The sequence below is a fragment of the Gobio gobio genome (assembly GCF_949357685.1).
Source record: "Gobio gobio genome assembly, chromosome: 1".
NCBI lineage: Eukaryota > Metazoa > Chordata > Actinopteri > Cypriniformes > Gobionidae > Gobio > Gobio gobio.
The window spans coordinates 54,854,437-54,880,516 of record NC_137097.1 but is presented as its reverse complement, the minus strand read 5'-3'; the positions used below and the strand labels follow the sequence as shown (position 1 = coordinate 54,880,516).

General features: G+C 43.7%; 1 protein-coding gene across 7 annotated transcripts in view; it reads left to right on the top strand.

Annotated features, from left to right (window-relative positions):
* The first annotated feature begins 1,527 nt into the window (after positions 1-1,527).
* Positions 1,528-26,080, top strand: part of ighd (immunoglobulin heavy constant delta) — a 784,237-nt gene continuing 759,684 nt past the window's right edge. The window contains exons 1-2 of one of the 7 annotated variants that reach the window (XM_079830409.1): positions 1,528-1,603; positions 1,714-2,017. Coding sequence is in view for 1 of the 7 variants with exons in the window: in XM_079830369.1 (XP_079686495.1) it covers positions 17,261-17,306; positions 17,400-17,703 (350 nt within the window). In the remaining 6 variants the exon portion in view is untranslated. Of the gene's footprint in view, positions 1,604-1,713; positions 2,018-3,543; positions 3,624-3,731; positions 4,042-14,323; positions 14,387-14,468; positions 14,782-15,892; positions 15,997-16,106; positions 16,411-17,201; positions 17,307-17,399; positions 17,710-26,080 lie in introns of those variants that run through there. The other 6 variants (XM_079830394.1, XM_079830406.1, XM_079830410.1 and 3 more) reach the window with 6 other exon arrangements.

The following is a 26,080-nucleotide window of genomic DNA, read 5'->3' as shown; positions in this document are numbered from 1 at the left end:
AGACACTACAGTAGATTTTACATTAAGAAAAACAAGGATGAGGAATGTCCTTCAAATAATGTCAAGACATATATTAATATTCATTTATCAGTAGGGAAAAGGGTCAGTGATGGGTTATCTGTTTATACAGGGAAATTGATTGCTATATTAGCAACAAATTGGATAGAGGAGATAAGACATTTGAAATTAATCATTTGTTCAGATTCCCAAATGGCACATTTCATATGCACTTTCGGTCTTGAGGGCTCTTACAATGGCTGCAGCGTGCACGTGTCCGTTAAAGGCCAAGGTATACCCAAGCGGCAACCTCCTTGAAACCAACACGGAAGTGACTTAAACTGCAATTCAACTGCGATTCCGTCTTTCTGATGAGACGTTAAACCGAGGTCCTGACTCTCTGTGGTCATTAAAAATCCCAGGATGTCCTTCGATAAAGAGAAGGGGTGTAGTTAGGAGGCCATTATGGACAGAGGCCAATGGGTAAATTATTATTATTTATCGACTGCTGCTAGAGACAGGCTCCAAAATGGAATCAAATCTGTATCTCCCCTATGATAAAATGCCTATATATAGCTAATTTTGCCTTTCATGTCAACTGTGACCATGAGTGTTTAGGTAATTGTACTTTTTGTGATACATAACCAGAGACATATATATATACTTTGAGCTTACTGTTATATCCCAATACTTTTGGAAATGTATATATATAGTTGCAAGAAAAAGTATGTGAACTGCTTGCAGAATCTGTGAAAATGTGAATAATTTTAACAAATTAAGAGAGATTATACAAAATGCATGTTGTTTTTTATTTAGTACTGTAAAATATTTTACATAAAATATGCTTACATACAGCCCACAAGACAAAAAAATTGCTGAATTTATTAGAATGCCCCCATTCAAAAGATTATGAACCATTGATTCTTAATGAGTTGTTTCCTGAATGATCCACGGCTGTGTTTTTGTTTTGTAATGTTGTTCATGAGTACCTTGTTTGTCATGAGCAGTTAAACTGACCAATGTTCTTCAGAAAAATCCTCCAGGTCCTGCAAACTCTTCCGTTTTCCAGCGTCTTTTCCAGCAGTGACTGTATGAATTTGAGATTCATCTTTTCACACTGAGGACAATTGAGGGACTCAAACACAACTATTACTCTCTAAAAAATGCTGGGTTAAAAACAACCCAAGTTGGGTTGAAAATGGTCTAAAAGGGGGGGGGGGGGTGAAAACTTTTGAACAGGAGGAAGATGTCTAAATTGTTCTTATTTTGTTTAAATATTAATTTCTTTTCCTTTAGTCATGCCCTTCGGAAGCAATAGAAGCAACTGCAGATCCCCGGCTCTTAATGCATAATGTTTTCATGTCATAAAAATCTCTAATGAAAGTAATAAAGGAAATAAACCATAATATACATATATTCTTTTAGCATGTAGAGTTGGTCAGTAACTCTGTATGTTTATGTAAATCATCAGTTGCATATTTAAACAGCAGGCATGAGTCAGTTTATACATTCCTCTGATCACTAGAGGGAGGAAAGAATCGCTTCAGATCATTCAAACTCACCATGATCTCTTCATCTTTAGTGTTGCTTCTGGCAGTAATATCCTGTAAGTTTAGTCTACTTTTGTGTGATACATCATTTTGTTGCTAAAAATCTGGTTAACTGTCTTTAATCTTCATGCTATTTTACTAACTGGTATTATTTCATTTGATACAGGTGTTCATTCATATGAACTCACTCAGCCTGCGTCTCTGACTGTCCGTCCTGATGCCACTCTAACTATCAACTGTAAAGTCTCTTATTCAGTTACTAGCTATAGTACAGCCTGGATTCGTCAGCCTGAAGGAAAAGCTCTGGAATGGATTGGAATGATTGGGAGTGGTGGAAGCTTATACTACAAGGATTCACTGAAAAGCAAGTTCAGCATCACCAGAGACACGTCCAGTAACACAATAACACTGCAAGGAACGAATATGCAAGCTCAAGACACAGCTGTGTATTATTGTGCCAGAGAATCACAGTGACAGACGCCAACAGCCTCTCTGTACAAAAACATCATCATATTCACATCAGGGTATTTATAATTTTGTCCTCAAAGGTTCACAACCAATATTCATAATATTCATCATTACAGCTGATATTCATTTGATGAACACTGAATCAGTAAGAAAAGCAACAACTGTCTTAAAAATAAAACACATAATAATTTTATTTTAAACAACATTATTTGTTTCAATAGAAAGTCAATATGTCTGGCCATGACTGTAAAATCCAGTCTGTTTGTCAGTAAAGCAAAAAAACAACAACAAAAAAACAAAAAACAAACGTGATCCTGTGAGCTTCACTGATGGTTTATTTAAACTCTAAAACACCAAATTAAGGTCTTAACATATAGCTACTAAACCAATCAAATTATGCTTTTAAATGTAAAAAAAACCTACAATAATTTAACATTTAGGCAAAATTTGGTCATACATTTCATAAATACAAATACGATTTTGCTTACTTTTTACAGGCCCACTATACTTTTCATCATTCCACACTTACCTTTTTGTATATTTTTGTGTATATGTTCTTGTGTGTATATATAATAATAATTATAATTATAATAATTAATATTATTACAACAAATTTCTGTTTTTCATACACATAGGTAAAAATAAGCAGTGGCAATTCAATTCAGTTTTTCAGTTCAGTTCACATTTATTTGTGTAGCGCTTTTCACAATGCATTTAGTTTCAAAGCAGCTTTACAGAAAATGCATACTATTTAGAGTGATCTGATCTGTTATCAGAGGTGACTGTGTCCAAGTTATGGATTTCAGAAATGTATATACAACTTACACAGTTAGCTAACAATGTATTAATAAACATTGTAATAATTTAAGGCAGAAACAGTGAGCTCATTGAAGTAAAGAATGCATGTTAACAAAAGATTAGGATATATAGAAGAATAAATAGCATTGGTGCATGTTGTCCCGAGCTGTGAGTTGGAGGAGTTGGAGTCGTCTCTTCACAGGTGTTGGTCATCTGAATTCTTCGTAAGAGGGTGGATCCAGACTGGAGCGGATGGACATCCCTTAGATATCCTGTACTACCAGAAGCCCAGAGATCTTAAAGAGTGTGATGGATTGTAGGGCTATAGAAGATCAGTTAAATACACAGGAGCTAAACCATTTAAGGCCTTATAGGTCAGAAGCAATACTAATTGATACTGAACTTATTACTAGGTAACCAGTGCAGAGAAGATAAAATTGGCCTAGAATGAACTCTAGCAGCTGCATTTCGGACTAATTGTTTATTGAGCATGCAGGACAGCATGAACAAACTTTTCTGCATCAAAGACAGATAGCATGTTCCATATAGCTTAGCGATGTTTCTGAGGTGGAAGAATGCTGTTTTTGTAACATATGAAATATGATTTTCGAAAGACAAGTTGCTGTGTAATATAACACCCAGGTTTTTTACTGTTTGCAGACTGAAGGAGGAGTTCATGCAAAACTGTGATTCATATTTTCTATAAGTTGCATTGTTGGAGTGTGTGTGTTCATTGACTGTATGTAGAGGTGAATCGATCAGCAATGGCAACAATAATCAGTTCACTCCTGTTATTCCTATTTTTACATGGTACATATTTAATTTTTGTATTAAATAATAATAATTTATGAATGCTTATATAATTTTAACAAGTTTGACATATTCCATATTTTCATTTTTTCTCTCTCTCTTCCACAGATATTCATTGTCAGACCTTCACTCAATCTCAGGCGGAGGTAAAAAGGCCTGGTGAATCTTTTCGGCTGGTCTGTACCGCCTCTGGATATGCATTCAGCAGCTACTGGGCAGCTGTGGTGAGACAGGGTCACGGTAAAGGACTGGAATGGGTTGCAACTATCAGCACATCCAGTACTCTTATCTACTATTCCCAGTCAGTCCAGGGAAGGTTCACAGTGTCCAGAAGTGACTCCAGCAGTCAACTGTACCTACAGATGAACAGCCTCAAGACTGAAGACACTGCTGTGTATTACTGTGCTAGAGAGTCACAGTGAATGAGTTCAGGGTCAAAGCAATACAAAAACCACTTCCTTTCCTGTTGACTTCACTTATGATCAAAATACTTTTGTATTTCCAAGTGGTGGCGCTCTTGTCACGCAGTCTTATTTGACTGTTTTGAGCACCACTCACCAAACTTTTGTTTTCTTTGCTTTGTTTTTATGTATAGATTTTAGTTGTTGTTGTTGTAAAATCCACACATATTGCATTGATCAAAGCTGATAATTTACAGATAATTTACAAAATAAATAAATACAGACCAAAGTAAATAAAAAAAAATTAAAAACACACATTTATTTATTTATTTTACAAACAGAAACAGAAGCACATATTTTGTGGTTAAGCTATGATTTAATGTATTAAGTTATGTAAGAATATATAATGTACTTCATACATTATTCAAACATTATTTTATGAAACTCCAGGAGTGTGATGAACGTATTGGTAAAATAATTTTCCTGTGGGCTAAAATGTAAAAAAGTATATATACTGTATATATATATATATATATATATATATATATATATATATATATATATATATATATATATATATATATATATATATATATATATATATATATATATATATATATATATATATATTTTTTTTTTTTTTTTTTTAAGAAAATCTTTTTTAAATATATTTTTTTAAAGGTCCTGTTCTTCGTGATCCCATTTTTCAAACTTTAGTTAGTGTGTAATGTTGCTGTTAGAGCATATATATAATACCTGTAAAATTATAAAGCTCAAAGTTCAATGCCAAGCGAGATATTTTATTTAACAGAAGTTCTCTTTCAAAGCCTACAGCGAACGGCTGGTTTGGACTACAACTCTGTACTTCCTGCTTTAATTACGTCAGTAGAACAGTTTGTCGACTAACCTCCGCCCACAAGAGTACACGAAAAAGGGGGCGTGGTCTTGTTGCTCCCGCGTGGAGTAGAGGAAGTGTTGCGTTCGGTTGCGTTTGTAGAGTTTGTTTGTCGCCATGTCGTCGAGACGCTGTTATTTTCATCCCGGAGTCAAGTTCATCCCGGAGTCAACCTTTGTTTGGCTTTCCGAGGGATGCTGTACTTAGAGATCATTGAGCGCATGCATCCCCGTTATGGTGAGAGGCGTGACCTTTCCGGTAACGTGCGCTCTGCGTGCGCTAAGCTGCTGTCGAATCACAACACGGGAACCGCAGGCACAATCAGAACTCGTTACGTGTTTCTGAAGGAGGGACTTCATAGAACAGGGAAATCTTTCAAGCCGTTTTGAGGACAGTGAAAACAGCGGTATACAGATAAGTAAATTGTGTGAAAAATACTGTGTTTTTTTACACGCGAAACATGAACACATGTTATATTGCACACTGTAAACACAATCAAAGCTTCAAAAAAACACGAAAAACGGGACCTTTAAATTGCATTTTACCAATACTTTCATCAGATACCTGACAGACAAGTTTAGATCTTAACAAAACTTTAAAACAAACAAACAAACAGTCATTGATGTTAAAACAAAATTCTTAAATGTTGCATATTTTCTTCATCTGTTTATGTGGTCACAGATCTTGACATCTTTTGTGGAAAGCAATAATTATCTACCAAATTAATGACCAGCCGCAATATATTGGACATCCAAAGAGCTGTATGCAAATTCTCTACTTGCTCTCTGTACAAAAGAGGAGTATCTGCTTTGTGGATCAGTATGAGTACTAAAGCTGCATTCACTTCAAATCATGATCCTCTCCTCAGCTCTACTCCTGCTGGCAGCAGCTGCATCCTGTGAGCTTCACTGATGGTTTATTTCAACTAAGGGAATGAAATAAGCTTCATAACTGTCAACAGAAGTTTTGAGTCATAATTAATAACACATTCTAACATAGTTGTTTTCAGGTAGTGTTTACTGTGTTGAGTTCACTCAACCTCCATCTTTGGTTGTGAAACCTCAAGAATCATTTTCCATCTCCTGCAGGACTTCAGAATCAAGCTACTGCATTAACTGGATACGTCAAACCACTGGAAAAGCACTGGAATGGCTGGGATATCTTTGCAATGGTGGTAGCACTGGTACTATAGACTCAGTAAAAAACAAGATCAGTTTCACCCAGGACACGTCCAAAAACACAGTTCCCATTCAGTCGGTCACGTTCGACGTACGTCGGACGTACCGACGAATTGGGATCACTTCTGGGAGCCCCTATCAGCTTCGAGCTATCTAGAACCGGCCAATGAACAATTGGCGTGCGAGATTTGCATCTCGCGCTCCGCCCCGCGCCGCGGGTATAAACAGGAAGCGAGAGCGAATGCACGCTGTCATTCACTTCGGAGCCACACGGCATGAAGACGACTCTCAACACATTGTTTGAGTTTATCGCTGCTATCAGCAAGAGTATTTACTTACCGGAGAATCCAGAGGAAACGAGTGTTGGAGAAACGGCACACTTCAGCGGGACCCGCGCTGACTCATCGGCTGCCTCTGCAAACAGAGAAAAACTGCTGTTTTCACAGCAACAAGCAATTGTTGGTCTGGTTGGGCGTTTTTCCTGTTTTGAGTACAGGCACGGGCTGCACAACAATCCCGTGCGCTGTCGCGTTTCCCCCTGAGTGCTTCAGCACAGAGCGTTTCCTCACAAAAGAGTTCACGGGTGACGTGCCGTCCTTTTCAGGATGTCTTACCACCCGTGCGTTTCTGGATGAGGTCGTTCCCTGTCCCCTGCTGACGGTCACAATCGCTGTCTCACGTGTTTGGGCACACAGCACGCTGAGGCGGCGTTTGTGGATAGTTCGTGTTCCCACTGCGGGAACATGACTATCTCGGAGCTAAGATCGAGACTCTCCTACCTCCGGGCTGGGGGAGTCCCCTTACCCATCCCACGAACCAGGGCTGCCCCTAACCCGGGCGGACCTGCTTCTTTGGATGGCCAGGGTGATCTGAGGATTACGTTTAGGGCAAACCCGCCGAGCGACCCTCCGCAGGCCTCTAATCCCTCAGCTCCGCAGCCGGTAGAGCCTCCGAGAGAACCCGCTGGACCCTCCCACGGGAGACCAGTGGTGACTTTTGGAGCTCCAGCAGACGAACAGATGTCGATCGCTGCATCGGAGGGGGAGTTTCAGTCCTCGAAGGATGAAGGGTCAGCTGTACTGCCTCCCTCTGGGAGAGTGGCAACGGCTGCCCCGGACCCTGAGATGGCTGCTATGCTTGCCCGGGCCGCCGAAAGGGTTGGGCTCGAGTGGAACCCTCCACCGTGTCCCGAACCCTCTAGGTTGGACGATTGGTTCCTCGGGGTGGGTCGCGCTGGTTCTCAGCGTCCCGCCCCGACACCTTTCTTCCCGGAGGTGCATGAGGAGCTCACGAGGTCGTGGACGGCACCTTTTTCTGCCAGAAACCGGCCGAGTGACTCCTCCCCCCTCACTACTCTCGACGGCGGGCCAGCCAAGGGCTACGTGGGGATCCCGCCAGTGGAGCGCGCCGTCGCGATGCAACTGTGTCCGGCGACCGCCTCTAACTGGCGCGGTGACCCACGTCTCCCGTCCCGGGCCTGTAAGTTCTCTTCCAGTCTGACTGGGAAGGCTTACAAGGCCTGCGGGCAGGCTGCGTCCGCCTTGCATGGCATGGCGCTGCTTCAGGTCCACCAGGCCCAAGCGCTCTTTGACATGCACGAGGGTAGGCCTGACCCAGAGCTCCTCCGGGAGCTCCGGACGGCGACGGACCTCGCCCTCCGGGCGACGAAAGTCACCGCCCGTTCCATTGGTCAGGCGATGTCCACGCTTGTGGTCCAGGAGCGTCATCTCTGGCTTAACCTGGCTGACATGAGGGAGACCGATAAATATCGGTTCCTGGACTCCCCCATCTCGTCAGCTGGGTTATTCGGCGACGCGGTCGAGAGCTTCGCCCAACAGTTCTCGGCCGCCCAGAAGCAGACGGAGGCGATCAAGCACATCCTGCCCCGGCGGCCCGCTGCTGCCTCCACCCCGCCGCCGGCGGCAGCGCCTCCGACTACTCGTCGCCGAGGACGTCCACCCGCCGCCGCCTCCGCCCCCGCCAAGGCACCGCAGCAGCCTTCCACCAGCCGACGGCGTGGGGCCGGCCGTGGGAAGGATGTCCAGCCCGCTCAGGCCGCTGCCAAGCCAGGTGGCAAGCGACCCTGAGACGGGCCGCCCAGAGATGGAGGAAACTGCTCTGAGGGAGATGGCTGCAGCACCACTCCTTCCCCCGGAGGAGGGCCGGGGGAAAATCTTTTGTTTGTCTGTTCCGCCGCTGGTCCCAGTGCCAGCGGCACCCAAAACATCAATAAAAGAGCAGTTTCCAATATCTCTGGGTGCCAAGAGAGCGCGCTTGGCGGTGGTCGACGCTCCCATGCCTCGCCACCCTCAAGTACCTCTCCCTTCGCCAGCAGGGGACGCCGGCTGTCGGGACGCACACAAGCGGCCTCCCCACACTCGCACGTCCCCTCCGCGGATGCAGGTAAGTGTTGCACAGCACACTCAGATCCCGCTTCGGGCCGCTCCCATGCCGTCCGAGCCGGATCCCTGCGTTCCGCCTCGCTGCCCCGCTGCGGGTACGTCTGTGGTGCCGATGGTCCCCCTTGCTCGGAGTCTGGAAGCCTGGCTAGCGCTTCCCAGCCCGTCTCGGTGGCTCATCCGTACCATCAGACTCGGCTATGCGATTCAGTTCGCCTGGCGTCCCCCCAAGTTCAGGGGCGTTCACTTCACGACTGTAGTGGAGGCGAACGCCCCCGTGCTCAGGGCGGAAATCGCTGTCCTACTGGCGAAGGACGCGATAGAGCCGGTCCCTCAAGCCGATATGAGGTCCGGGTTCTACAGCCCGTACTTCATTGTACCCAAGAAAGGCGGCGGGTTACGACCGATCTTGGACCTGCGATTCCTGAACCGGTCCCTTCACAGGCTGCCGTTCACGATGTTAACGCAGAAGCGCATCTTCAGGTGCATCCGTCCCCGAGATTGGTTTGCAGCGATCGACCTGAAGGACGCGTACTTTCATGTCTCGATTCTCCCTCGACACCGGCCCTTTCTGCGCTTCGCGTTCGAGGGACGGGCATATCAGTACCGCGTCTTACCCTTCGGCCTGTCCCTGTCGCCCCGCGTCTTTACGAAGGTTGCGGAGGCGGCCATTGCTCCCATGAGAGAGCATGGCGTTCGCATCCTCAACTACCTCGACGACTGGCTGATTCTTGCTCAGTCGCGAGAGCAGTTGTGCGAACACAGGGACAAGGTGCTCAGTCACCTCAGCCAGTTGGGACTTCGGGTCAACTGGGAGAAGAGCAAACTCTGCCCCACGCAGAGGATCTCTTTTCTCGGTATGGAGATAGACTCGGTCGCCATGACTGCGCGCCTCACCGAGGAGCGCGTCCAGTCGGTGTTGAACTGCCTGAATTCGTTCAGAGGCAGGACAGCGGTTCCACTGAAACATTTTCAGAGGCTCCTGGGGCATATGGCATCCGCAGCCGCAGTAACGCCGCTTGGATTGCTTCATATGAGACCGCTTCAACGCTGGCTACACGATCGAGTCCCGAGATGGGCGTGGCACAGCGGTTCCCTCCGCGTCCAAGTGACTCCGAGGTGCCGCCAAACCTTCGGCCCGTGGTCGGACCCTCTGTTTCTCCGGGCGGGAGTTCCCCTAGAACAAGTGTCCAGGCACTCCGTTGTCTCCACGGATGCCTCATCCACGGGTTGGGGTGCCACGTACAACGGGCTTGCAGTTTCGGGTCTGTGGACGGGGCCTCAACTGCAATGGCATATCAATTGCCTCGAGTTGTTAGCAGTTCGTCTTGCACTCAGCCGCTTCAAAGTGCCGCTCAGAGGCAAGCACGTTCTGGTCCGGACGGACAACACTTCGGCCGTAGCGTACATCAACAAACAGGGTGGTCTACGCTCCCGTCGCATGTCGCAACTCGCCCGCCATCTCCTCTTATGGAGTCAGAAGCATCTGAGGTCGCTTCGTGCCGTTCACATTCCGGGCCTGCTCAATCGTGCGGCCGACGAGCTGTCACGTCAGCAGGTACTTCCGGGAGAATGGCGACTCCATCCCCAGGCGGTCCAGCTAATCTGGAGTCGTTTCGGGGCCGCACAGGTAGACCTGTTTGCCTCCCCAGAGACGACCCACTGTCAGTGGTTTTATTCCTTGACCGAGGGGACCCTCGGGTCGGATGCCCTGGCCCACAGCTGGCCCCGGGAAGAACGCAAGTATGCGTTTCCCCCAGTGAGCCTTCTTGCGCAGACACTGTGCAAAGTCAGGGAGGACGAGGAGCAGGTCCTGTTGGTCGCTCCGTATTGGCCCAACCGGACTTGGTTCCCGGAACTAGTGCTCCTTGCGACAGCACCTCCCTGGCCCATTACTCTGAGACAGGACCTCCTGACTCAGAGACGGGGCACCCTATGGCACCCGCGTCCGGACCTCTGGAAACTCCATGTTTGGTCCCTGGACGGGACGCGGAGGTTCTAGGTGACCTACCGCAAGCGGTAGTTGACACCATTACTTCCGCTAGAGCCCCCTCTACGAGGCGCCTCTATGCGTTGAAGTGGAACCTGTTCGTTGACTGGTGCTCTTCTCGCCGAGAAGACCCCCGAAGATGTTCGGTCGCATCTGTGCTTACCTTTCTACAGGATGGGTTGGAGCGAAGGCTGTCTCCCTCCACCCTCAAAGTCTATGTCGCCGCTATCGCCGCTAATCATGAGCTCGTAGATGCAAAATCTCTAGGTAAGCACGATCTGATCGTCAGGTTCCTTAGGGGAGCGAGGAGATTAAATCCACCTCGTCCTCCCTCCATACCCTCTTGGGACTTAACTCTGGTGCTAACTGCGCTACAGAGAGAACCTTTTGAGCCTCTGCAGTCAGCTGAGTTGAAAGTTCTGTCGTTAAAGACAATACTCCTGACTGCGTTGGCCTCCATCAAGAGGGTAGGGGACCTGCAGGCATTTTCGGTCGACGAATCGTGCCTGGAATTCGGGCCCGGTAACTCTCATGTGATCATGAGACCCCGGCCTGGATATGTGCCCAAGGTTCCCACTACTCCCTTCCGGGACCAAGTGGTGAGCCTGCAAGCGCTGCCTTCGGAGGAGGCAGACCCAGCCCTAGCTTTTCTCTGTCCCGTCCGTGCTCTCCGGACTTACGTGGATAGAACGCAAAGCTTCAGGACCTCAGAGCAGCTCTTCGTCTGTTACGGAGGACAGCAGAAGGGAAAGGCTGTCTCCAAGCAGAGGATGGCCCACTGGATAGTGGATGCCATCGTCTTGGCTTATCAGTCCCAAGACGTGCCCTGCCCGCTCGGGTTAAGAGCCCACTCCACTAGGGGTGTTGCCTCTCCCTGGGCGCTGGCTCGTGGCGCCTCGCTGACAGATATTTGTAGAGCTGCGGGCTGGGCGACACCTAACACGTTCGCTAGATTCTATAGCCTCCGTGTAGAGCCGGTGTCTTCCTGTGTGCTCACTTCCCATAGTCAGTAACACCGAAGTACCCGTTCTAGTGTCGGCTTGCTGCGCCATTCCCTCCCCTATGGTACGGATGCGTGCGCTTATTCTGCTCCAGTCGAGTTCCCCGGAACGGCGAACCCTGTTGAGTCCTCCGCAACCCGCGGCAGTCGGACGTGGCGGAGCGTTCGACGCCAGGTCTAACACTCGTATGCATTGGTGGAACTTGTGTTAGGCTGGGTTCCGTATGTAGTGACCCCCACGGCGGTCCCATATGTGTATTCTTCCACGGTACGGCTCCCTACGGCGAGCCCGTGTCTTTCCCTCGGCAGAGCTCCTCTGCCGTCTCAGGTACGTGTTGTCTCCCTCCTAATTGGCCGGGGCCACCCCTGAGACTTCCGTATGTTGTGCTGCCCACGGCCAGCCCATGCGTGTATTCTCCACATGTTAACTCCCTCTGGGCATGATGTGGCTTCCGCAGCTGCCTTCACAGGCACGCTTTCCCAGCGTTATCCAATACAGTCAGCTGAGTGGGTCTTGCGGAACAGCAGCTTTGACTCTCCCTGCGTGAACCTACCCGCCCGCATCAGATCGGGGTCTGTGGGGCTCATCGCTGGGCGCTGGAAGTGGTAGTAACTATGGCGTTTTCCATAGGGGATCCCAATTCGTCGGTACGTCCGACGTACGTCGAACGTGACCGACTGAATGGGAACGTCTCGGTTACGTATGGTAACCCTCGTTCCCTGAAGGAGGGAACGGAGACGTACGTCCCGTCGCCACAGTTGCTGTACCATCACTGCAGGTCGAGCCACTACGTGTGGCTCCTCAGTGAAAAACAGCGTGCATTCGCTCTCGCTTCCTGTTTATACCCGCGGCGCGGGGCGGAGCGCGAGATGCAAATCTCGCACGCCAATTGTTCATTGGCCGGTTCTAGATAGCTCGAAGCTGATAGGGGCTCCCAGAAGTGATCCCAATTCGTCGGTACGTCCGACGTACGTCTCCGTTCCCTCCTTCAGGGAACGAGGGTTACCATACGTAACCGAGACGTTTCCCTTTCGAAAGGGAACTCGCGCTGCGTCAGCTTGACGCTATGGGGAACGCCCTCGGCGTGACAGGTGTCTGAGCTACAATCGAATCACATCAGTCCTACTGACCGGCGACAGCCGATGACATCATCCAGATGCGACCAGGAAGTATAAAAGGGCGCCTCAGCCAACATGACACCGCTTCTTCGTCTTCAGTGACTGTTCTGTCTGGTGTTACAAGAGAGAGAATTACATTAGTAGGATGAAGTGCTCACAGAAGACCCGACACTTTAGAAAGTGTGCGGATCCGTGTCCCAGGTATCTGACGCCTGAGGACACGCACAATCTCTGTGTTTACTGCCTGGGGGAAGAGCACGCGCGTGAGGTTCTTGAGGGAGCCTCTTGCGCGAACTGCGAGCGTTTCCCCATCCGAACGCTCCGCTCTCGCCTGGCCCTCTTCTCGAGGGAAGAGGGGCCAGCGTCTGGGGACGGTCCTGCTCACGCCGAGGCTGAGCGACGACGGAAGTCCCGGGGTTCCCAGACGGACTTGGCTCGTCGTCTGGAGGAGGGTGTAATCCTCACAGACGACCAGCCAGGTCACGAGGGGCGGCTGACGGGGGAGGAGTCGGATCTTTCCTCCTCGTCAGCTGATGCTCTTCCATTTGAGCAGAGGATGGCTGGGCAGGGTGGTGATGAATCGGTTGGAACCGAACCCTCTCAGCCATCTTGCCCCGTGTACACAGAGTTGATGGAGGTTATGGAGCGCGCCACCAACAGGCTTGAGTTACGCTGGCAGCGCGCTAGGGGAGAACCCGAGCGTCCTGGTCGCCTGAATGATCGCTTTCTCTCCGGCCATAACCCTTCACCTCTGGGGAGCCTTCCATTCCTCCCCGATCTGCACAACCAGATCTCGGGGGCACGGAGGAACCCATACTCGGCCCGGATATTTCGGATATTTCCAAAGAGCTGTATGCAAATTCTCTACTTGCTCTCTGTACAAAAGAGGAGTATCTGCTTTTTACTTTTTAAGGCATTTTACTTGTCCTACTTTCTGTGGAGTAAAGTCCTGGTCAGATGTATTACAGTAGCGGATTTCTGTCTAAACCAAAAGAAACTTAAACTATTAGTTCCTGCAATATATTATATAACAATATAATCTGTTAATAATTACCCACCATATTCCTACCTAAAATTAACATCTGTTCTGGACAAAATATTACACACTGCCTTTTATGCTTAACATGAACAAGAAAATTATTATTTGTCCTAAAATATGAAATACATGTCAAGAAAGCATTGAATTTAACTCTCTACATGTTGACACATTGTTACAACACTAATTTGATGTTTTAAAACAATTAGTAAACTGTTTATTGAAAAAAAAATACTTCAATTAATGTTTTGCGAAATAGAACCTTATAATTCCAAGCAGAAAGTGATTTCTTTAGAAATAGAAGGTTCTCCAGTTTGACCTGTTCCAAAAATCCCCATTTACAAATTTGAGAGGATTCTGATATTGTACATTTAGAATACATTTGGGGTCTCTGTCATTTTCATGTATGAAAGAGATTTGTTCTCCATATCACTTTTACTATGGAATGCAAAAACTTTGAAGCTCAAAATCTCAAAACCGCTCAGAATGCAGATATACCGTATAATTCAAATGTGGCGATATACCAGTGCAAGGAAAGATGCATATTCACATTCACGTCATACTGTTCTTAAAGGTTTGGCCCTTCAGTCATGATTGTATCTTGTGACCCTCCCAATGCAAATGAAAACAATCCTGTATGTTTGCTTAGTATTTATGTGCTTCTGATTGGATCTGGAGCGTTACATCACCACTTTCAAGATGAAGAATGTACTCTGCTTGCTGCTGCTCTCATTCAGCGTATACCGTGAGTTTTCATGAGACACATTTCTATTATCAGCTCTAATACATATTTCAGATTAAATCAGTCTTTTCAATCTTTCTCTTAGGTATAAAATGTCAAAATATGGAGTCCATTGAAAGCACAGTTCAGAAAAAGCCTGGAGAAACTCTGACTCTGTCCTGTAGAGGATCTGGGTTCAGCTTTGGCTGCTGTAGCATGCACTGGATCAGACAACAAGCTGGAAAACCACTTGCTTGGATTGGACGTGTTTCTAGTGATGGCAGCGGCAAAGACTACGCAGAATCCTTCAATAGACGAACTGAAATCACTAGAGATAATTCAAAGAATATGGTATATCTGAAACTGTCGGGCCTGACAGCAGAAGACTCAGCCACATATTACTGTGCAAAACAAACACAGTGACACAAAGTTCTTGCACGGCTGAACAAAAACAACTTTGAGCGTTTCATCACTAGAGTTCAACAGGTGGCAGCAGAGAATACAAAATCCACAAAATACAGCCCAAAGAGCAGATTTACCATCATCCCTGGCACGGTCACATGCATAAATATTGTCACAAGAAGAATAAGATTGAAGACTGGATACAAATACAAACACAAACATGGTTTATTAAAACAAAAAGGTAGATGGGCGTAACAGAGTGAACAGAAAGGAACTAAATACATGGCGATGAGGAACTAAATGACGAACAGCTTTGATGAATGAATGCCCATGGTTAATGATGAGTGGCGGAACACATGTGATGCATGAAAACAAACTGAAAGTCCATGAAAATGGAAACGAACTGAACATTAGTGTAACAAATATAGCCTATTATATTACTCTACACTCTAATATTACACAGCACAAATGCATATATGACTCCATTACCACAGCACATATTTTTTTGATATATACAGATTTGTGGTAGTGGCTGCACATTTTACAGTGACATACTAAAAAGTACGTTTGAGGTAACCAGAGACAGTGAAAGTGACTCTACAAGGGCAGAATAAAGTAATGAATATCAGCATCTTGTGCATGAGAATGAATACAGTTAAAACTACAAGCAGTTCTGTTCTAAAACATCTTGAATTAAAAGTAAAAAAAAAAATCCTCTTAACATAGGAATATAAAAATGCATTTGAATGATTTTTTTTCTGAGTAAGATTTTCTGAGTTCACAAGTCTGCTTCATTATTACAGGCAAAAGCGAGGCCTTTAGACTCTCTGATGTGGGACCAACAGAAACATAGGCCTACTTACTGACTTTCTGCTATTGTTGCTTTCCAATAGTACAATATTAGTTATATCAATGCCTGAAAAAGAAGTAGATGGAGAATTTAAAAAAATATACAGTAGAGAAAAAAATCTTGACAAAACAGCTTGATGTTATACAATTCTCTAACAAAAGCACTAAATAACATAAACCATAACAAATAGTTTTTAGCATGTAGAGTTGGTCAGTAGCTCTGTATGTTTATGTAAATCATCAGTTGCATATTTAAACAGCAGGCATGAGTCAGTTTATACATTCCTCTGATCACTAGAGGGAGGAAAGAATCGCTTCAGATCATTCAAACACACACACCATGATCTCTTCATCTTTAGTGCTGCTTCTGGCAGTAATATCCTGTAAGTTTAGTCTACTTTTGTGTGATACATCATTTTGTTGCTAAAAATCATGTTAAATGTCTTTAATCTTCATGCTATTTTACTAACTGGTATTATTTCATTTGATACAGGTGTTCATTCATATGAACTCACTCAGCCTGCGTCTCTGACTGTCCGTCCTGATGCCACTCTAACTATCGACTGTAAAGTCTCTTATTCAGTTACTGGCTATGGTACAGGCTGGATTCGTCAGCCTGAAGGAAAAGCTCTGGAATGGATTGGAGTGATCTGGAGTGGTGGAAGCTTAGACTACAAGGATTCACTGAAAAGCAAGTTCAGCATCACCAGAGACACGTCCAGTAACACAATAACACTGCAAGGAAAGAATATGCAAGCTCAAGACACAGCTGTGTATTATTGTGCCAGAGAATCACAGTGACAGATGCCAACAGCCTCTCTGTACAAAAACATAATACCATTGTGCAAATTAGGGTATTCATCATTGTTTCCTTCAAAAGTTTTATAACACCAGATAACAGATTTACAGAACAACAGATTTACAGATTAAGTATTTCAATAGGAAGTCAATACAATCAATAATCTCTACCATCTGTCACAATGGCTTTGCTTTCTTTAAGATTGCCAATAAGACAGACTCAAAGAAAAGTTTAAAAGATTTGTATGGCTCTGCCTGTTGGTCAATAAAGTTCTGTATTGATAGCTCGTTTTCACCGGTGCCACTTTTTCAACAGCAACATATCTGTGTCAGTCAATGAACTGAAGCACTTTATCTTTCTGTGCTCGCAGTATTGGCCAAACACCAATAGATGGCAGAAATGAATTACTTGAATTGATCTTATCTCATATTTTATTTTTTAACATTGTTTTTTAGTGATTTAAACTTTCAGTGTAGTGTTATTTATAAAAAGACATACTGTTCTTGTAATTTCATACTTTATAATATACATATCTGAATTTCATATTATAATGAAAAGCAATTACATTAAATCCATAAAGAATTTAAAATAAAAAATATTCCTCAAAAAAGACTTTTATCTCCAATAATAGAAAAAATAAATAGTCTGTTTATACAGATCTCAAACATTAACTATACAAATCTAAATCTGGACCAAACATACATCAGTCTTTCATACCATCCGTTCTCTGATTTTAATATATGCAAATGACCTTCCCACTTTAAATGTGTCAGTGCATCTTTGTGATCTACAGACATCTGAACTCTAGGAACAAAGTCTGTCTTTCTGGTTTAAACTTAACATACACCATGTTTAAAACGTTTCTTGTATTTGTAATACTGGCAGTTTTACCATGTAAGTTACTGAAGGATAATCATTAAGAGTGCAACAATGTGACATTATAACATCTCAATGAAATGTAGCCTAATATTGTTTCTTTTTCCACAGGTATTGAATGTCAGAAATTCACTCAGTCGGACACAGTGGTTAAAAAACCGGGAGAGTCTCATAAACTTACATGTACTGGAACTGGATTTACTTTCAGCAGTCTCTATCTACATTGGATCAGACAGAGCCCTGGAAAAGGTCTGGAGTGGATTGCGTACATCAGCACATCCAGTTCTCCTATCTACTATTCCCAGTCAGTCCAGGGAAGGTTCACAGTGTCCAGAAGTGACTCCAGCAATCAACTGTACCTACAGATGAACAGCCTCAAGACTGAAGACACTGCTGTGTATTATTGTGCTAGAGAGTCACTGTGAATGAGTTCAGGGTCAAAGCAATACAAAAACCACTTCCTCATTCACATACAGATGATGAATATTGACTTATCAGCTGCATTGCATCACATAGAAATATTCAATTATAAAAGCTCATTCTAAGTGGAAATAAAAAAAACATGGGCAATTTTAAATGTCACTGGTTTCCAATACAGTCCTGCTCCTATTGTGTGTTTAGATTATGCTTATGCTCTGATACATATGTTCTGGTCTAGGCCATTATTTCACCTGCAGAGGCTCATGACTGCATTTTACTGAATCAGAATCACAAGGACAATATTGTAAGCTTCCCTGGGTCATCAGAAACAAACATGTTCATGACTAAGTGAAGTTATTAAACGTAATTTCGGGAGGAGTACGCCCATCTAATCTTCCAATTAATACCAAGGTATAAAACCAGCAGTTTACCTCTTCCCATTTTTAGTTCCTGCAGCATCCCTCCTGCTCCCCTGCTCCTCCTTTTGTACAATTTTTCCTGTTATAGGGGGGCAATCGGAGCTCGGGTAGAATATCCTCTCCGAGCCCCTCTATAGCAGGCACGATTGTGATATTGCTTTTTATAAACATTAAGTTAACATTGAGTAACTTACATTTTAGACACAGTATTGCCATTTACTTTGCCTATTTTTACTCCATCAATGAAGATATTTCCAAACAATCAGGCACAACAGAATTATCCCTCGTGTCTCTGAGCACTTTTAAACACACAATAGTGCTGTTTACTTCCTGAATGAATCTGTGTTTTTGAATGAATAGATTGAATGAATGACTTAAAGGGTTAGTTCACCCAAAAATGAAAATTAGATTTACTCACCCTCATGTTATCAGGTGTATATGACATTCTTCTTTCAGACGATAACATCAGAGTTATATTAAAAAAAAGTCCTGGCTAATCCAAGCTTTATAATGGCTTGTTGCTCTGTTTTTGAAGTCCATAAAAGTGCATATGTCCGTCCTATAACTGCTGAGCCCGATCACATGAAAATGCGTATAAATAATACGAGTGTGCAATGTCGTGGAATGTATACGCCAAAATGAATTATAAAGTGCGCATCACGTCATAAAGTGCGTATCATATGCACACAAAAAACTGCGTACCATATGCACAGCAAAACTATTTTTGGCGAATACATTCCACGACATTGCACACTCGTGCTGTTGATACGCATTCTCATGTGATCGTGTTGAAATGCTCCACACGGCTCCGGGAGGTTAATAAAGGCCTTCTGAAGCGAATCGATGCGTTTGTGTAAGAAAAATGAAAGGTTTTGTGCGTCTCGCAGTTCAAAATGCTTACGCTATGTCTGATGACATTGCTCACCAGTTACGCCCGTCAGATGTAGCGTAAACACAACACTTTTTCCGTAAGAATACCGGAAGCTAGATTATACTTTATAAAGTTTTAAATGTATTTTCTTACATTAACGCATCGATTTGCTTCAGAAGGCCTTTATTAACCCCCCAGAGCTGTGTGGAGCAGTTATATGACGGACAAATGCACTTTTATGGCTTCAAAAACAGAGCAACAATCACTGCCATTATAAAGCTTGGATTAGCCAGGACTTTTTTAATATGACTCCGATTTTATTCGTCTGAAAGAAGAATGTCATATACACCTAGGATGACTTGAGGGTGAGTAAATAATGGGCTAATAAAATTTTTTTGGGTGAACTAACCCTTTAATGCAATTTTGCGGTATTTTTCCTGCTCATCTCGGGTCTGTTCGTTCAGAATAGTTGTGCCTTAACATCGTACACCCGTGGTGAGATTTTGGATATTGGTTTGCGAATTTCCGACAGTTTTATGGACAATCTTCGACTCCTTCCTGAGATCGCTAGAACACCCGAGGCTATGCACTCTGCCCGGCCGGGCGGAAGTGCTCGCAGGCGGCGCCGAGATCGTAAACAAAGGCGGGGAATACGCGGTGGTCTGAGAGCTAAGCTAAGGCTAAAGCTAAAGCTTACCCCACATCGGCTCTCTTTACCCAGTATTTTCCTTGCCAATGTACGGTCGCTAGTGAACAAAATGGAGGAGATTCGACTCAGCATCACACACAGTAAGAAACTTTTGAACTGTAACGTCCTAATCTTCACGGAAACCTGGCTAAACGGCGGAATACCGGACACCGCTATTGAGCTAGCGGGATGCCACACGCTCCGGGCGGATAGAACATTAGATGGCTCCGGTAAGACCAGAGGTGGTGGATTGTGCATTTACATTAACAAAGCCTGGTGCACAAACTCTGCTATTGTTGGGAGTCATTGTTCAGCTAACCTCGAGTTTCTCATGGTTAAATGTAGACCGTTTTATCTGCCGCGAGAGTTCACTTCCACCATTATAACTGCAGCCTATATTCCCCCGGATGCTGATGCCAAGCTTGCTATGAAAGAACTTCATGCAGCCATCAGTAAACAACAGACTGATCACCCGGAAGCTGCTTTTATTGTTGCAGGTGACTTTAATCATTCAAACTTAAAGTCAGTGCTACCCAAGTTTCACCAGCATGTTTCCTGCCACACCAGAGGAAACAAAACCTTAGACCATGTTTACACAAACATGGCTGGTGCTTACGTTGCGACACCCCTCCCCCACCTGGGACAGTCAGACCACATCTCTTTGTTCCTCATCCCCAAATATTCACCCCTCATCAACCGTGTGAAGCCATCAGTAAAGACCATCAAGGTGTGGCCTGCGGGGGTTGATTCCACACTCCAGGAAAGGTTTCTACACACAGACTGGAGTGTGTTTGCTTCTCAAGCCACCAGTGGCGCTCACACGGACATTGACTCCTACACCTCCTCTGTATTGGATCATATCAATACCACCATTGACAGTGTTACAACCCAGAAACAGATCACCACATACCCAAATCAGAAGCCATGGATGAACAGGGAAGTGCGACTCCTGCTGAAGTCACGCAATACTGCCTTCAGATCAGGAGATGCACAAGCCTACAGCGCATCCAGAGCTAACCTGAAGAGGGGCATCAAAAAGGCCAAGCACTGCTACAAGCTAAAGATAGAGGGTCACTTTTCCAACTCTGACCCTCGACGCATGTGGCAGGGCATCCAGGCCATCAGTGACTACAAACCCACCCACTCCACCCCCGCAGCCACTGATGTCAACTTCCTGAACGAGCTAAATCACTTTTATGCTCGCTTTGAAAGAGACAACAGAGAAACTGCCACCAAGCTCAAACCCTCAGCTGACCCACCAATCACACTCTCCTCCACAGATGTCTGCAAGTCACTGAGCCGGATCAGCGCGCACAAGGCTGCTGGACCAGACAACATCCCTGGTCGTGTTCTCAGGGCATGTGCGGAGCAGCTCGCTGAGGTTTTTACAGACATTTTCAACCTGTCTCTTGCCCAAGCAGCTGTACCTTCATGCTTCAAACGCACGTCCATTGTGCCAGTGCCAAAACACTCTAACCCGAGGTGCCCTAACGACTACCGCCCTGTAGCACTCACACCCATCGTCATGAAGTGCTTTGAGCGGCTGGTCCTGGAACACCTAAAAGACTCTCTACCATCCACATTGGACTCACACCAGTTTGCCTACCGCAGCAATAGGAGCACAGAGGATGCCGTTTCCATGGCACTGCACTCTGTGCTCACTCACCTGGACAATAAGAACACTTATGCACGCATGCTGTTTGTTGACTTCAGCTCAGCATTCAACACTGTCATCCCAACCAAGTTAATAGCCAAACTTGGAGACCTGGGCATCAATACCTCAATGTGCAACTGGATTCTGGACTTCCTAACTGACAGACCCCAGAATGTTCGTTCAGGATCCACCTGCTCCACATCCATCACACTCAACACTGGTGTACCACAGGGCTGTGTGCTAAGTCCGTTTCTCTACTCCCTCTTCACCTCCGACTGCAAGCCTGTGTATGGATCTAATTCTATCGTCAAGTTTGCGGACGACACAACGGTGATTGGGCTCATCAGCAACAACGATGAGACTGCCTACAGGGAGGAGATCCAGCACCTGGCCACATGGTGCACCGAAAATAACCTGCTCCTCAACACCACCAAAACGAAGGAGCTCATCGTGGACTTCAGGAAGGAGTCAAGAGGCACACACGACACCATCCACATCAATGGAATGGCTGTTGAACGTGTCTCCAGTTTCAAGTTCCTGGGGATCCACATCTCGGCGGACATGTCGTGGACGACCAACACCTCCAGCCTGGTCAAGAAGGCTCACCAGCGCCTCTTCTTCCTGAGGACACTGAGGAAGAATCAGCTCTCCTCGGCTATCCTGGTGAACTTCTATCGCTGCGCAATAGAAAGCATCCTGACCAACTGTGTCGCAGTATGGTATGGGAGCTGCTCTGTTGCGGAGCGCAAGGCACTGCAGCGGGTGGTGAAAACTGCCCAGCGCATCACAGGGACTCCACTGCCTGCCATCGAGCACATCCAGAGGAAACGCTGTCTGCATCGAGCTCGCAGCATCCTCAAGGACTCCTCTCACCCAGCCCACAGACTGTTTTCTCTCCTGCCCTCCGGCAGGCGTTTCAGGATCCACCGGACCAGGACCAGCAGACTTAAGAACAGTTTTTTCCCCAGAGCTGTCTCTTTATTGAACTCAAACCCCCGCTGATCCACTCCCCTCATATACTGATAACTCTCCTACCTCACATCCACCTTCACTTTGTTATTTGCACTACCGACTCTTTATTACAGTAACAACTGTTTACTTATTCATTTTGCACTACCACACCGTAACTGGATTATGCTCATTTGCACTGCCGACTGTTATTTACAGTACCTACTGTTTACATTTGTATTTTGCACCGTACTTCTAACTGTAATATGCAATCACTTCCACTGCACTTTTACACTTTTTTTCGGATAGCTTCTGTCCATAATTTATTGCACTACCTTAATCCACTGCCATATTCCTAATTTTAGCCTAACATATCATTGTATACCTCTATCTGTAAAATTCTGTTTATAGTAATAGCCATCTGTATATTATATTATATTCATAGTACATATCCACCTGTAAATTCTGTTTATAGTATTAACCATCTGTATATTATTCACTGTACATATTCACCTGTAAATTCTGTTTATAGTAATAACCATCTCTCTATTTATAGACATATTTATATATACTCAGTACATATCCATGTCCTGCACTTATGCAAACGTTGTATATCCTGCACTTGCTGCTATTGCACTTCTGGTTAGACCTAAACTGCATTTCGTTGCCTTGTACTTGTACTTGTGTAATGACAATAAAGTTGAATCTAATCTAATCTAATCTAATGATTTACTCATAAACACAGTCACTTGTCGCAGAGTAAACGATTTACTCTGCAGAAAGAGTCACTGCTCTCCCCCACCACTAATGCACACTAGTCCGTCTGGTTCGAGGAAATACATGACAAAAATTTTATCAAATTGGAAAAACACCACATTTTCGTATAATTTGAATCAACATATAGTTATTGTATTTATTTCTCTTCCAAAAACATGAAATCATTTTCAGAGAATAAATAAACAGCTTTTAACAGATCCAGAGGTCATTAGCTCTGATGACAGTTGGATCTATATTCACTGTAACTTTTTAAATGAATAAAATCTAGAACATTTGAACATATTGACAGAACTGTATTCTTTCTCCTCCTCTTTGTTTGAGTACTAAAGGGAAAAGAAACTGCTTGCTCTCGCACTTCTCAAACCATGGTCTCCTCATCTCTCTGGTTGTGTCTGCTGCTAGCAGCTGTCTCTCGTAAGTCTTCATACTTTTCATAGAAATAATTCATAATAAAAAAAATTCTTCTATATGGTTATACAAAATGTTTCCATCTCCCTGACATGTCAGATCATGTTTTTTTCCCAGGTGTCCAGTGTGTTGAACTGACCCAGACTGATTCTATGGTCTTAAGGCCTGGTCAGGTTTTGACACTGTCCTGTAAGGTCTCTGGATATTCAGTGACTGACAGAAGCTACTGCACTGGCTTCATACGGCAGGCTGCAGGAAAAGCTCTGAAATGGGCTGGAATGATATGTGGTGATGGTAACACACATTACAGTGATAAACTGAAAAGTAGATTTCAAGTTACCAGAGACTCTTCCAGCAGCACAGTGACTCTACAAGGACAGAATATGCAGACTGAGGACACAGCTGTGTATTACTGCGCCAGAGAGTCACTGTGACACAGAGCAATTACTGCCTTGTTCAAGAACAACATTTTCACTCTCTACACAAATAATTTCAGTTCCAGATTATATTCAATGTTCAAAAAATGATGGTCTATGTTTTAACCTTTGACATTTGTTAGTAAAAGTTAAAAAAGAGATATTTTATTTTAAATGCGCAAATATTTTATTCATATCTCTGTCTTTCCACCCAAAGCTCAGTACACTCATGATAATTGTTTTACAAGTGAATTCTTGGCACATTTCACAAGAGGGTGCACTGTTCACACATGCAGTCAAATCATGGTAAATACAATCTGAGGATTCTCTAGATCTCCCTTTCTACTTCTAACACAATCATGATAGTGAAGTCTCCTTTTATCGATTATATAAATAGAGGCCAATAAGTCATCTTCAGGCAGTCTGGAATAGATATTATTGCTGATACTGTCGTCACTGAATTGTTCATTTATTGATCCATTCTCATGAAGCTCATGACTATGAAAGCTTGACTACATTAACCTCATATTATAATGCTAATAGTGCACGCTTGATGTTTCTATCTATAAACTACTAAAGTATGTGTTGTATTTCTGTCTGACATCAGCTTTTCTACTTACTGAACACAACATGACTTAAGAAAATATTAATTGCCTGTACAGTGACCAAATTCAAGGCATTCGGTGTATATTCCAGGATAAGTAAAATTAATCTGAAAGGCCTTAAATATCAGCATAGAATAAAGACCAGAAAACAAGCAAAGGCTGCATTTAGTAAAAAGTAAACAAGAAAAGAAATGAGTGTTTATATCTATATCTTAGCAAGGTACGAGACTATTAAAGACATATAATTACTATATTTGAAAGAACAGAGATATATGGAGACAAGGTAGTGTACAGTGCCGGCCCTAGACTCTTTGGCGCCCTAGGCAAGATTTTGTTTTTGGCGCCCCCTTATATTGCGATTTATATCACCAACTATTTAGCCAAAATAATAAAATAATAAAAAATAACAGTTGTATAGTACTTTTCTAGATACCCAAAGTCGCTTTATTAGAAAACATGAGCCTAAATTATTTTGCCATTGACGTTTTCATTTATTTTGTAAAAAAGGGTTTAAAACTCACATAGTGTACTTAAATAGTGTAAATAAAAGTGCAAAAAAAAAACCAACAAAAAAAAAAAACCGCAACAACACAATAAAATAAACAAAAGCCAATTTAAATTTAAATCCAAATAACTGGATCATAGTTTACTCAAATATAAAAACAAACCAAACAACAATGATTGAAATAATACAGTAAAAGTATGATACAACACTAAAATAACAAAACTAATATACAATTCTTCAATAGCCTAAATAAGAAAACTAACAAAACAAATCACAAATTAAACTTAAATAGCTGCAGTTTGCAAAGTTTAGTGCACCCAGTAACTTTGTCTTAGCTACAAAAAAGATTTATTTAAAGTACCCCCTAGTGGTGGTTTGTGCCAACAGGTAATAATAATTTACTTGTTTTGTAAAACAAGAGATCAAAAAGTTAGTTTAAATATTCAAAATGCAATATTTTTGGGTAAAAATTCCAACACTGAACCAAATGCAAATCTAAATCACTAAATAACCAAATTTGTATTTACCTTAAACAAAATAAAAATAAAATAAAGACAATAAACCAATAAAAAATTCCAATGTAACTTAAATAATTGCAGTTTGCATAGTAACTATTTAACAAAAAATAAATAACTTTAAAGTGCTCTCTAGTGGTGCTTTATAAAACAACATTTACCAAAAGAGCCAACTACAACATCACTTCTTCAGGGTTCTCACAGGTTTACTCTCCTGGCCTTTTTGCCAGCAAAGTCATCTATGACATCATATGACAACTGATTTGAAACCACATGGTTGATGCTGATGATGGCAAGTCCACTGAGACATTCTTGCTTTAATAAGTTTGAGCTTAGAACATAAAATATATTTGAACAGGGGAGAAAAGCAAGTGTAATAATATAAATCTAAATAATGTGTGCCATAAATGATAAAATCTCTAAAGAAAAAAAAAGAACAAGACAAACTTTAATGTATAAAATTTGATGGCATAAAGGCTAATCAGGGCAATACATGTTATTTATAAATGTTTAAAATGCCTAATATATACAAAGTAACACAAATCAGATTCTTTAAAACTTAAAAA